This window comes from Scomber japonicus, chromosome 4 (assembly GCF_027409825.1).
Source record: "Scomber japonicus isolate fScoJap1 chromosome 4, fScoJap1.pri, whole genome shotgun sequence".
In the NCBI taxonomy this organism is placed as follows: domain Eukaryota; kingdom Metazoa; phylum Chordata; class Actinopteri; order Scombriformes; family Scombridae; genus Scomber; species Scomber japonicus.
The window spans coordinates 18707540-18719022 of record NC_070581.1 but is presented as its reverse complement, the minus strand read 5'-3'; the positions used below and the strand labels follow the sequence as shown (position 1 = coordinate 18719022).

Below are 11483 nucleotides of genomic sequence, written 5' to 3'. Positions count from 1 at the left end.
GCAGGCTGACGTTACACAATTAGAACAGCATGAAACATTACAGCCGAGAATACTGGTAATCATAATTACTAATACTCAACCAAAAAACGGACATATTTTATATACTATCAACTCTAGCTTATGTGTGACTACTGATATTAACAATTTCATTTTAACATATTTATGCATTCTGGAAATTGCTTACATAAAATATTTGAATATTTCAGCATTTGCTATTTAAAGGAACCATAATAAGAATTATCCGGTTTAACTCGGTTTTAAAATGAAGGCGCCTTCATTCATTCTAATCATTTTTTGTCTGTGGTTACAGATGACCTCTTCACATTAGGACCTTTTCGACCTCAACAGCATCTTCACCCCTCACCTCTGCACTAACACACACACACAGACAAAGGCGAACGAACGCACCTCTCTCCATCCATCCCTCTTTTAATATCTCCTTCGTCGTCAAACTCTGTAACCCCTATCTGCCCAATGGACGAGAGGAGCCCTCCCTCGTGTCTCTCTCTCTCTTTCTCTCTCTCTCTCTCTCGCTCAGCTCTGACTCTGTCCAACGCGCACTGATAAAGGAGAGGTCCGGTACGAGGATCGGATCCAGCACAGTGCCGACAGAACCGCAGCCAGTAACACATTTACCAACCTTTAGTTCCAGTTGCGATTCGGACCATATTTCTGCCTCTGAACTGAGCAAAAGCTGAGGATAAGTGTTTGAGGAGCTGACTGGAGAGGTGAAACAGTCGACACTTGTTGCTGGTCTTGTCAGGTAAACCTCCTGTCGGCAGGCAAGAGTGCTCAGTGGAGAGTCTGGTGCGCACATGGCACCGAAAAAGCGCTCCTCACACTCCTGACAGACGCGCAACATGGAGCCACACACACTGGATAAGGAGGCCTGCTGTATGTGTGCTTAACCTGCTTCACATCAAACCTTATCTATTAAAGTTGGACATTTTCTTCTGCAATCTTAATTCTTTGGGGGAGGCTGGGCATAAAAACAGAGGAGCCATGTTGGGTTTGAACAGGATTGTGAGCCTCCGGGCAGCCCGGATTCGCAGCTGTGGTTCACCGGGAGTCAGACTCTCTTCCCGGTCTTCGTCATGCCAAAACCTCGGTGCCAGCTCGAGGATTTACTGTGCGTGTCTGTTGCTGCTGCTGCTCGTCACCCCTCGAGTGGACTCATGGTGGTGAGTAGAGCCTGCATCCATCACACCTACAGGCCTACCTGCCTGCTGAAAAGATTTATGGGAGCTCAATCTGTATATTTTCTTTTCCAGGAAAATGTATGTTAAGAAAGTATAATTATCATACATGTATGTCATGCAAATTAAATTATTCGTCTGACCGTAAAAGAAAAGGAAAGACATGCCACGTGATTTCGTTAAAAGCGCCAGGCATTCAAACTGCCAACGAATTTAACTTATAATGACTATTTTAATAAACCTTCTCCAAAAACGCAAAAAGCAAAACCTGTCCCTATTAAATGCGAGCAGGGGTTTTCCAGCAGACAGACAAGGCCGTAATGAGGGTTTGTATTAGTTAATTTATTGTCGCGGAAATTAAGCCCGCAGTGCTTTTCTCATCAGTGTTGCTGCACTCAGAACTGGCAAAAAAATGTGAACTTTATTATTCTCTTGCAACTTTTGCAATAATTTAAACGCAGGAAGTGTATTAATATGAGTTTCATAGACTATTATTTGTCGCGACTGATTGCACTGGCTTGTAATTTTTATGAGGTAATGACTGCATAGAAAAACTCTAAATGTGGTTTTCTGTCATCGTTTAATTTAGCGCCACGTGTTTCTGAAAAAAGAAGGAAAAAAAACATGATAGAGCTTTAACAGTTAAAAAAATAAAAAATAAAATAAAAATATGAGTTTGTGAATGAGACTCGAGCTTCGTTAGGACCTTTTTCTCTAAATTGCATTTTCTTCTTGTCAGTTTGTTGGCCTGCCATATTCAACAATAATAATACAGCGATAAATGTAATTTATGCCCGCGCTGTTGGCTAAGCGCGTGTTCAGCTCAGCTGGAGCCTGCATTCAACAAAGTGAACAGTCATTAATTCTCCAGGTATACACATACACACACACACACACACACAGACACACGCACACACACACGACTTCACTAAAATACCCCAAAACCAGCCATCTAGAGCATAGGTGAGGGGTGAAAAAATATCTCATTGCCTGCGCAATAACATACGTGAAAATGTCCATGTGTGTGAGTGTGTTTATAGGAGAAGTGTCTGTGTGTGGGCGGGTGTAGGGGTGATGGAATGCCTAATAGTTTGTGTAGATTAAAAGCAGTTATGGGGAGTAGTTGGAAGAGTGTGTGTTAAGGCTTTGGCTGGCTATTATTGGCTTTGAGGGGAATTCAGTGTAGGAGATACAGTATCTATCTGTTTATCATATTTCCGTAGGTGTAAGTGATGATATGGACAGATCTGGGGCTTTAACTCACCCACAGGGATCACCATTTAAGAAACCTAATACATAATGTTTATAATGCATTCATTTAAATCTCTAGTTATTCATCAAGATTAATATTCTGAAAAGGTGAAAATGTGTTAAATGATGAATTTCATTGAGTTGTCTTTTCATGTCTGCACCAGGCAGTTACAAATTTTCCCTTTTGATCTTTTCATGCATAATAGAAAAGCAAATTTATGCACATTATATAACTTCATCTGTGCTTTCTTAGTGAATGTGTCAGGAAATCCCAAGACTAAAATTAGTTTTTCTTACCGATAATAGAAGAGAAACTGATCAGGTTACTAATGGCCACATTTTTTGAGTGTTTCTTGTATGATCTAAGAAATTTTGAGAATATATAACATGGGAGGAACTGTGGCTGTCATCAGAAGCCTTCAGAGGCCTTCAGTCATCTTTCACTTGTCTTTCTCTTGTAATCCACAGTATAGTCGCAGGGCTTTACAGCATGTTGTTTTAAACCTGCAGACAATGATTTACTATCCTATAAAATCCACAAGTCTTCCTGACTCTCAGAGAGAAAAAGAGAGAAAATTAAGTGTGAATTGCTGCTCTGGCTCTTTCCTTTGATGAGCACTTTGTTCTTATTCCTCTTCTCTAATCCCACTCTGGGGAGTAGAGAGCCTCTAGTCTCCATCCTCTTGCCCAGCCTCGTAAAAAACACGACCACACAGCTACACACTCCCTGACCTTCCCTCACGGACCCGCCAAAGCCCTGCAGCCACCGAGCTGCGAGTCCTCTCGTGTTCACACACAGAGGCACGTCACGATTAGGTTCACACTAAAACACAGTTTATCTTGGATGAGCTCAAACGCAGCATTTATCTTGATGGGATACTGTAACAGTCCGTTTTATTAGGACAAGGAGAACGATTGGAAGAAGTGTGCAGGAGAAACATGGGTAAGATGAGAATGAGAGCGAGTGAGCAAAAACGTCAGAGAGGAGTAAGGGGGTCTTAGTTTGACAGGGTTATTAGAGGCCCCCAGACTTCTTGCTCTGATTTGTGACGACATGATTTCAACTATCCCACTGGGAAACATTTAAACACACATACACATGCAGGTCCTGTGGGGAGAGGTTAAGTGCTTATTTATTTGGAGAGCAGAGTAAATGGTTTCCACTCCCCTCCTCCTCGCAAACCTTAAACTGTTAAGTGTAGTGAACTCTGACTCACAGAGGACTGTTGCTGAAGCTCTCCTTCACACCATTCACCACCTATAAGTGTGCATAAGGACCTATCATATGAGAGCAACTATACACACTAATCGATAGCAATATTTAAATAAATCAATCTAGCGTACTTTATTCAGATTATGGATATGAATCCATCAAAACTGCCTAGAATTTATTTTGCATTTTCTTGCATCTTCAGGTACATTGGTGCATTGGGTGCCCGTGTGATCTGTAACAACATCCCAGCCTTGGTGAACAAGCAGCGGCAACTCTGCCAAAGCCACCCAGATATCATGCAAGCCATCGGTGAGGGCACGAAGGAGTGGATCAGAGAGTGCCAGCACCAGTTCAGACACCATCGCTGGAATTGCAGCACACTGGAACGTGACCCCACCGTGTTTGGACGTGTTTTGCTACGGAGTAAGTCCATATGCGTATCTACATGTATGTCTGTCTAATTACTGACTATGTGTCCAAAGAGTACGGATACTGAGCTTGAAGGATCCAGAGCTTGAACCTGAGCCCTGTCTGCTATTATCTCAATCCTCATTTTCACCCCTCTTCTTCATTTTAACTGCCTTCCATTCTTATCTCTCCTTTCTCTTCTCGTTCTGTTCTTTCTCCGATCTTTCCTTCTCATACTCACATATGCTGGTGCTCCATGTTTATAATCCCTAATGGACTGTTGTAATGTCTTATGCCTCGTCAATAAACACACAGACTTCAAGACGTGGGCTTGCCGTCATTTTGTTTTTCCACTCCTGCCAGACCTCCACGTTTGTAACAGATTCCTGCGTATACACACATGCACAGGTGCACATGCATGTTAACATACATATTTCCCGTCTTTGTAGCCAAAACATGCATAATACCTCCATATAAAGTTTTATGACTGCAGACATGAACATTTATTAAACAACACAGGGACAGAGGAAAGATCAGTTGATAACTACTGTATGAGTTACCCGACAGAATTAGAATCATCTTTATTTATTGTATTGTTACACATACCAGGAATTTGACTCCAGTTTAGTGGCTCTCAGTGCATTTACACACAATAACAACACAATGCAATGCAATGATGTTGCATAAGCTACCATAGATCATTACTGTGCACTCTGAATGCAGAGATTGGACGCAGTTATGCACCTGAAAGTCACTGTCGCATGCAGTGCAACTAGGGATTCCTGGATAGTCCTTACTCTTTAACTTGCTTTTTTTTTGCACTTTTGCAAAGTGTGGTAAATGCTTCATTCAGAGCAGTTCAACATAGCATATCTGAATACAGGTTGCACAAAATAAGGTGTTTATCTATGCAAACTTCCCCTCTGACATCACTGACTCCACTTGGCTGGTTATTGTCCCTCTTCCAGTCATCTTATAAGCATGTGTGCGGGCCGACGATGCATGGAAAAAAAGCAGCAGATATAGATATACAGGCTGTGTGTGTAAGTGTGTGTGCATGCATTTGTGTGTGTGGTGGAGAGGAATAAACAGTAATGCAGATGTAAATATTTAGAGAGATATTCTCACTGTCAGACAAACAGCGAACGTTTGAATGATGACCAGTAATACCCTCCTCAATCCTCCCACACATACACCCCCTCAGCACCCACAGCTCCTGTCTCCTCAACCCACGGTTGAAATGAGACATTCCAGTGGATACAGAATAATAAGGTTGGATCACACAACTCTTGGTTTGCAAAGCGCCTTATTGTCAGATACAATTATATGTCTACATGGCCCACCTTTAGCAATTTATGATCCGTATTACAGCAGAAAGCTTGGTGGTTGAAGTGCTGGTAAATCTAGATTAAAAATCAAGATTAAAAATTCAGCAATTCTCTACAGGATGTAAAGTTAATTAAACAACATGACAGGGATGGTCAGACCAAACAACAACCTGCAGTGTTAATGTTCTTAGAGCCTTAACAGCAGCAGGGCTAAAATTATAGTGTGTTGAAGGTGGTGCTATAGAAGAGTGCTTTGAGGTCATAAAGGAGTGGTTTATCATCTTGGGAACATAATGTGATTAGCAAATTAAAATGTGCCTATTACATACTGAAATATTGTGTATACAGAGGTGACACTGTAGCCTGAGGCTAATGCCAAAGCAAAGCTTAACTGGGGGCCAAGTCAAAACAAGTTTATCTTCTGAAGATTATGAATGTGCGCAGTAAATTTTATTTGAGCAATCTTTATTTACCTGTTTTTCTATGGAGTAAAGTTTGCACGGTCACCAGAAACATCAAGAAACATCATCCACAGCTATTTTAATTTCGTTTTTGAGATAATTTGTCATAGATGAGAGCATTAGTTCTCTGTAGTTCGTTGGAGGGTTAAGGACTAAAATCATTAGGGCCATCAATATTTTTACCAAATTTTATTGCTGATAGTTCTTTATATACTGCATGTTCCTCTGGACTTCCTCTGACTGACTGAGGCCATATGGGCATAATGTTGGCAATGAAAATGGACAAAATATGGCTCTGCTTGCTTGTACTTGAGAAGGAGCTGATTTCATACAGGGGATGTATTTATCCACTGGGGAGATTACTCTCAATCCAGGTGCAGCATTTTCTTTTCTTTTTTGACTTTGAGGCACTAAGTGAAAACCACATGTTTGTTAGGTTGACCGAGTGATTTAAGACGAACAAGTTCTGGCTACTATGTTGTCTTTTGGTGAATTCACTCCCACGGGTGCTGCAACTGTGACCAAACACTATATCTAATTCTCTATGTGTCTTTGGCCACACAATAGATGAGTCAGTTCTAAGGAACTAAAGAGTCCAGAAAAGAACAGATGAGCACAGCAATGGTAGATAATGCTGTCATGACATCACCCTGGCGCTGATTAATGGGGTATCACTATGTCTGTATTTAAACAATTTATGTGAGCAGAGGAGAGCCCCGCTGCTAGGATTATTTCCATGATAATATTTAAACAGAGCAGTCCTATACTCCACATCAGGCCTGATATGCCCCCGTCAGCTGCACCTTCATGTCCTGATGGCTCACACCCAGGCCTGGTCATGGCATTATGTGTATCTGTCTATGCATGTTAACAGGAGGGCTGTAAAGTGCCAAGTCTTTAGGTCTTAGAGCATTGCATTATATGAGTCACTGCAAATTCTGTATTCAGAAATAGATTGTGTTATTCTAACTTCAGCCTCAGTCTAACAATTGTTTATTTCTTTCTTTTGCACTTTCTCTCTGTTTCTCAGGCAGTCGTGAAGCAGCATTCGTCTACGCCATCTCATCAGCGGGAGTGGTGTATGCGCTTACTCGCGCTTGTAGCCAAGGGGAGCTGAAGACATGCAACTGTGACCCGCACAAGCGTGGACGGTCCAAAGATAAGGGAGGAGATTTTGATTGGGGTGGCTGCAGTGATAATATTAACTACGGGATAAAGTTTGCCAAAGCCTTCATAGATGCCAAAGAGAGGACCGTCCGAGATGCACGGGCACTTATGAACCTACACAACAACCGCTGTGGCAGAACAGTAAGTGTGTCACTACAGTAAAACCTAAATTATGAAAAAAAAACATTTGTTCTGTTACATCTAGTGGTATACCTAGCTATGCAGGTAGGTTTTAATTGCCAAAGTTTTGACATACTTGTATCTGGTACCACATTCACATCTAGTATTAACATGCAGTCTCTATCTGGATATGTTATCTGGATAATGACAACTGATCACAGGCCTTTGCATCTACATCAGATATTAAAAAAGCTTTTTTGTCATTTCAATTTCAACCAAATTGTGATATGTAATTAGGACATTGGAGCTGGACTGGTAGATTGACAATGATCATACTGTAGCATACCTCAGTTCAAGGAAAACAAAGCTGCTGTATTATTTTTCCTTTGCAGAGGAAAATTATCTGCATATAAGCGCAAAATGCACTGTCTGCTGACTTTGTGAAACTGCTTTGTTAGTGTTAGTTTACAATCTAAGTGAGGCAGTAGAGGCACCGCAAGAGAATGACTCATGGTCAGACCAGTCTCTGACCTGTCAAAATGTATTTATGTGTTGAGGCAAAAAGCAGGTGGGACAGGAAAAAGCTTGGGCAGGGTTGTAAGCATAAACTGCAAGAACTACCATGGCTAATGGGCTAACAAGAGCATTCAACAAGCTGAATATTAAAATGGCTAGACATTGGAGAGTTTTGCAATTTCACACATCAGAGCTGAATCCGATTGAAATTTACACAAACAAGGCGGGGTCAATTTGAGACCTGCACTTAAAATATCTCAGTGTTCCTTATAGAAATAAACAGGAGCAAAATCTGGTGTGACAGCAGCTACAGCACATATAGGAGAAGCTGCGCGCTATGCTTTTCAATTAGTTTGAACTTGATACTTGAAGTGACAGTCCTATTGCATTTAGATCTTACATTAACAGTCTTTTTCCTAGATAAGAGTATTTACTTGTAGATAAGACTTTCATTTTACATTTTCAGAAGTATAAATCAGAGATTTGTGCCATGACCCGCAATACAACTGAGGTAAATGTTGTTTGTGGTGCTCACAGCTTTAAAAAAAAAAAGACAATAAAAATGAAACAGTGTCTCCATAATTATGGATCATCCACAGATCCTGCTGTCCTTTAACTTTTAGTGTACTTTTTCAATGTTTTAAGCGACAACAAAAATCTATTCAGCTCCATTTTATTGGAGTGGAGGTAGAACTCTGGCAGAAATATGAATACCACTAGGTGCAGTCAGAGAGAAAATACGTTTTCATGTAATTTGGGTAAACCAACCCTTTAAAAACCTGGCCTGCATTAATGCTATATTTTTAGAACATGAAAACTGAAAAAATGTCAGAATGTATGAAAAAACAACATATAGACAATCGTGACTTTTCTGCATTTATTTAGGCAGTGAAGCGTTTCATGAAGCTGGAGTGTAAATGTCACGGTGTGAGTGGCTCGTGCACACTGCGGACATGCTGGATGGCCATGTCAGACTTCAGGAAGACCGGTGACTACCTGAGGAGGAAGTACAATGGGGCTATCGAGGTGACAATGAATCAGGATGGGACAGGCTTCGCTGTAGCTAATAAAGCCTTCAGGAAGGCCACCAAGAATGACCTGGTCTACTTTGAAACCTCCCCGGATTACTGCCTGCTAGACAAAGAAGCAGGTAAGACAACAGAGGAAGAGAAGAGGGTAGATCTGACTGAAAGATGCAGAGAGGCAGTTTCTCATGGATGTTGATGGATTGCCCCGACTGTGTTATGTGTATGTTGTGTGTATGTTCATGCATGACTAGTATGTTTGTGTGTGTGAATGTCAGTGTGTGTGTGTAATGGTATTCAGATAACACAGCAGGCCTCCCGTGTGATGTCTATGGAAGCTAATATCCTTTTCCCCCGAGGACATGGTCGTTTTGTGACCACCTGACCTCTGTCAGTCTCTGTCAACACACATAAGCACACCCCACGGTCAGAGGATGTGTTGATCAACCATCCTACAATGCATCTAATTGGTTACAATTGTTTCTGATTGGCTGTATGGGTTGATGAAATGCTCCAAACTTTTAGGATCGATACTTCCATCACTCAGAAACTGAAGCTCTATCCACTTTTTTCCTCCTCCTCGCTCTCTTTGTCTGCCTCGCCCTTCATCCCTTCGTCCCTTCGTCCATCCTCCCCCTTTCTCACCTTCCCGGTGGAATCCACAGCCTAGGGACACAAGCAGCTAATTTAAAAAAAAAAAAAAAAAAAAATCACTTCTTTCTGTCTGTCACAGTCTCTCTCACTCTCTGTCTGTCTGAACTAAGCGTAGCTGGAGGGCAGAGTGGGCCTCAGAGTGTGAGAGCCTGTCTGTCTGTCACGCTCCACTGTCCATTTAACCCTCACACACACATACACACACCGCACACACACATAGAGCGGCTTCAAAGGGAGCAGTGGCTTGGGAAAGGCAGTGTAACTATAGGCCACTCTACCAACACTGCATAGTTGTGTGTGTGGGTCTGTTGTTCTATGGGCAGCTTGTTGTGATAGGTAGCAGTTCAAACAGGGAGCTTCTCACACCAAACACCAGCACTAATCTCTGTGGGGATGACATTCACACAAGACACAGACAATATGCCTCTGCATTAGGTAACAGCCAGACTGATCAACACTATGATACACTCTGTACTGGTTGCTAGCATGCTACTGTAGTTTAGAAATGGAATCAAATAGTATAGTAATATCAAAAGTGGACTTCAAACATCAGGTTTCTGTTCCAAAACTGAACCTCATTCAAAACCACATTACCACTTGTAATAATGCAAATTAATAAAAGTCCAGCCCTGGAAGATAAACAGTGTGTCCTGCTGTTCATTCCTTGTCTGGACAGGGATGATAAATTTATTAAAAAAAAAAAAAAAAAAAAAAAGTAAAACGGTTCATTTAAAATTCTTGTTTTTAGTTGCTATTAACTAACACCATTTCCAACAAGCCAAAGACTGTCGCAGTCTTGGCGTTCCCCGTAATTTGGAACAGTCAAGTCAGAAAAACCACACTTCAGTCTCTAAGTTGTAATTCTGAGTCAGAGATATTAGGAATCTTGACAGACACAATCTATTTCCCTTGGTGAAATGATGTACAGAAGTGTAGCAAAATGGCAGCAAAGCCACCATCACACTCTAAATGAATAAAACACCAATATAAACTGTTTGATTATCTAAAAGGAGCAATACACGGTTTGTTTGTATTTGTTTTTCACCTGAGGTTCACAAACTGCACAAGTAGCTTGTTTAATGTATTTTAAATTGAAAATTACAAGGAATATTCTCCTCTTCTTACAGCTTCATGTGAATACAGTATAAACCCTAGCGTCACAGACTGAGGCCAGTCGAGTACCAAGCTGTAAGAATGGTGTAGATATTTTTAGACAGTAAACATACAGCAAACAAGTGGAAAAAGTGTGACATCAGAATAGAGCAAAGGCAGATATCAGGAGGGAAAAATGTATGATGAGGTGTAATAAGCCTAAATATTTCATAGGAGCTGAGACTTTGGGTTTTATATAAAATTATCTACTGGCTGCTTTTTGTTTTGGTAAGGAAGTGAAACATAAGAAACTAGCTTTAGTTTCAGTTGAACTTTTGGCCATTATATCTAACCCTTTTGGACTTTCTCTGCAGGGTCCCTTGGCACAGCTGGGCGTGTCTGCAATAAGTCATCACGTGGTACAGATGGCTGCGAGGTCATGTGCTGTGGGCGGGGGTACGACACCACCCGAGTCAAACAAATCACCAAATGTGAGTGCAAGTTCAAATGGTGCTGCGCTGTGGAGTGTAAGGACTGCGAGGAAGCTGTGGACATACACACGTGCAAGGCCCCCAAAAGAGCCGAATGGTTAGACCAGACCTGAGGACGCAACCCTGTAATGCAACCCCACCCCTTTCCCCTTTGCAGGTCATCCTGTGGAATCTGGCATTCTGGGAAAGTTTGTCCAAAAGTGCTCTGCATCTCCGCCCTCCCCTGCCCCCGTCTTGGTTCATCATTGCATGGCTTTTCTACCCATTTCTGTGAAAGCACTAGAATTCAATACCCATCAATATGAATAAATAACCATTAGCCCCTGTTTGTGAGACTGAACTGCTGGAATCAGATGATGAACAGTGCAACCAGTGAAAACTCTGGGGTTCAGATGGATTGGGCTTTTATCAAAGATTCAGCCCAGACTGACTTTTTTTCTAGCGTGTGGTTCTGGGTTAAAATGGTTTGCTGCTTTCATGATGCTTTAAAGACACATTTTCACATTAACTGAGCCTTCAAACGTATCCAGTATTATTACAACAACATAATATACTCACATA

At 41.5% G+C, this 11483-nt stretch overlaps 1 protein-coding gene across 1 annotated transcript; it reads left to right on the top strand.

Annotated features, from left to right (window-relative positions):
* Positions 1-1002: 1002 nt before the first annotated feature.
* Positions 1003-11260, top strand: LOC128357873 (protein Wnt-2b-A-like). The gene is made up of 5 exons (XM_053318276.1): positions 1003-1181; positions 3863-4083; positions 6888-7165; positions 8546-8810; positions 10806-11260. Exons 1-5 carry the CDS (start codon positions 1003-1005, stop codon positions 11033-11035), a joined length of 1173 nt encoding a protein of 390 aa, XP_053174251.1. The 3' UTR covers positions 11036-11260.
* Positions 11261-11483: the final 223 nt, after the last annotated feature.

Coding starts and splice junctions, on each gene's coding strand:
- LOC128357873 (XM_053318276.1), top strand. CDS start 1,003: ATGTTGGGTTTGAACAGGATTGTGAGCCTCCGGGCAGCCCGGATTCGC. Junction 1,182..3,862: donor CCTCGAGTGGACTCATGGTG/GTGAGTAGAGCC, acceptor TTGCATCTTCAG/GTACATTGGTGCATTGGGTG. Junction 8,811..10,805: donor CCTGCTAGACAAAGAAGCAG/GTAAGACAACAG, acceptor CTTTCTCTGCAG/GGTCCCTTGGCACAGCTGGG.